This window comes from Eimeria mitis, genomic scaffold, assembly GCF_000499745.2.
Source record: "Eimeria mitis Houghton genomic scaffold, Emh_scaff942, whole genome shotgun sequence".
NCBI classification, from domain to species: domain Eukaryota; phylum Apicomplexa; class Conoidasida; order Eucoccidiorida; family Eimeriidae; genus Eimeria; species Eimeria mitis.
Genome location: NW_013576938.1, coordinates 3,698 through 5,620, shown reverse-complemented (window position 1 = coordinate 5,620; position 1,923 = coordinate 3,698). Strand labels below are relative to the sequence as shown.

The 1,923-nt window shown below is 44.9% G+C and overlaps 2 protein-coding genes across 2 annotated transcripts in view; one reads left to right on the top strand and one right to left on the bottom strand.

Moving 5' to 3' along the window:
• The window catches only part of EMH_0025780 (uncharacterized protein), a gene marked incomplete at both ends in the record, with an annotated part of 1,998 nt that extends 814 nt beyond the window's left edge, over positions 1 to 1,184 (bottom strand). The window contains 2 exons of the mRNA XM_013502499.1: positions 3 to 245; positions 645 to 1,184. Of these exons, the coding sequence (XP_013357953.1) occupies positions 3 to 245; positions 645 to 1,184 (783 nt within the window). The remainder of the gene's footprint in view (positions 1 to 2; positions 246 to 644) is intronic.
• Positions 1,185 to 1,279: 95 nt separating this feature from the next.
• EMH_0025770 (uncharacterized protein) lies at positions 1,280 to 1,786 on the top strand (the record flags this gene model as incomplete). Its single annotated transcript, XM_013502498.1, has 2 exons — positions 1,280 to 1,291; positions 1,511 to 1,786. The coding sequence occupies 2 exons, from the start codon at positions 1,280 to 1,282 to the stop codon at positions 1,784 to 1,786; spliced, it is 288 nt and encodes a 95-aa protein (XP_013357952.1).
• Between the last annotated feature and the right edge of the window lie 137 nt (positions 1,787 to 1,923).

Genomic DNA, 1,923 nt, shown 5'->3' with positions numbered 1-1,923 from the left:
ACTCCAACATAATTAAGACAAGGTACACAATCTGCTGCTGCTGCTGCTGCTGCTGTTGCTGTTGCTGCTGTTGCTGCTGCTGCTGCTGCTGCATCCGTGCATGTAGATGTACATACACCCGAGAAAATTTCTTCGAGCTGCTGCGGCGATGTTATAAAGACAAAGGGCTTAAAGTTTGGGCTTACATCCCACTCAGCAGCAGCAGCAGCAGCAGCAGCAGCAGCAGAAGCAGCAGCAGCAGGTTCCTGAATAAGAGAACGACGAAGACCCCACAAAAGCAAAACTCCTTCTCTAAGGGGCCAGACAAGACACGAAAATATATCTCCTATGTTGCTGCTGAGCTGCAGCAGACACTGCAGCACAGACACCCCACCGTGCGGCAGCAGCCGCACAAAGACAGTGAAGCCCAGCACCCGCAGCAGCAGAGCATCAATACAATAAGCAATCAGAAGAGCAGCAGAAGAAGCAGAAAGAAAAGAGTTTATATATAATATAAATGCAACACACCTAGACGCAGACAAAGACAAAGACAAAGACAAAGAAAAAGGAAAATATACACTCATACTTTTCTTTATATCTCTTAATATAATATGCAGTCTATACACCCCAAATCTATATATATAACGCAAAGGAAAACACAACACTAAATATATCATATGCCCTAGACGCAGCAGCTGCTGCTGCAGCAATCCCCGTTGCTGCTGCTGCTGCTGCTGCTGCTGCTGCTGTTGCTGCTGCTGCTGTCTGGTGTCTGCTTCGCCTGCGGCTTCAGAGCCGGAAAAAGGCTCAGCAGCAGCACCAACAGCAGCAGCATGCTGCTCCTGCTGCTCCTCCTGCTGCTGCTGCTGTTGCTGCTGCTGCTGCTGCTGCTGCTGCTGCTGCCCCACAGCCCGGGATCCGCTCCCATCAAAGAGATGCAGAGCAGAGAGGAGACAGCTGCGAGCTCTTCTGATGGTGTCTCCTCCTGTCTCCTCCTGCACCTCATGCTGCTGCTGCTGCTGCTGCTGCTGCTGCTGGTGTTCCTCATCCCCTAGCTGCAGCATCTGCTGCTGCTGCATCTGCTGCATCTGCATCTGCTGCTGCTGCTGCTGCTGCTGCTGCTGCTGCAGGGTCAAGAAGTATCGTAGTATAGCAGAGTATTCATATCTCTCATTAAAATTATAATTTCCTTCTATAAGAGTCATACTTTTTAAAAACAATAAACAACAAACAGAAGAAAATAAACAAAATAAATAAACAAAAACACAAGCATAGTAAGGCCCAGATACACGCACAAAAGATGGCATCGATAGTAAACCTGAAACGCATGCACACGCATACACACATATTTATTTTTATTTTTTTTGGTTTTATCGTTGTTTTTATATTTATTTTTATGTTTGTTTTTATATTTATGTTTATGTTTATATTTGTATTTATATTTATATTTGTATTTATATTTATACTTATATTTATATTTATGTTTATATTTATTATATATATATTATATATATTAACGTAATAAATATAGCATCAGCAGCAGCAGCAGCAGCAGCATTTGCTGCAGCCCCTACACCCCGGACAACGGCACCCTCTACAGCAGCAGCAGCAACAGCAGCAACAGCAGCCGCAGCAACAGCAACAACAGCAGCAGCAGCAACAGCAACAGCAACAGCAACAACAGCAACAGCAGCACCAACAGCAACAGCAACAGCAGCAACAGCAGCAGTACCAACAGCAACAGCAGCAACAACAGCAAAAGCAGCACCAACAGCAACAGCAACAGCAGCAACAGCAGCAGCACTAACAGCAGCAGCAGCAGCAGCAGCAGCACCACCACCACCACCACCACCACAATAAAAAACAAAAAAACTAAAAAAAGATAAAATACCTGAAGCAATAATCTGATTACAAATAAAAACAAAAGAAGCAAAACCCCCAATT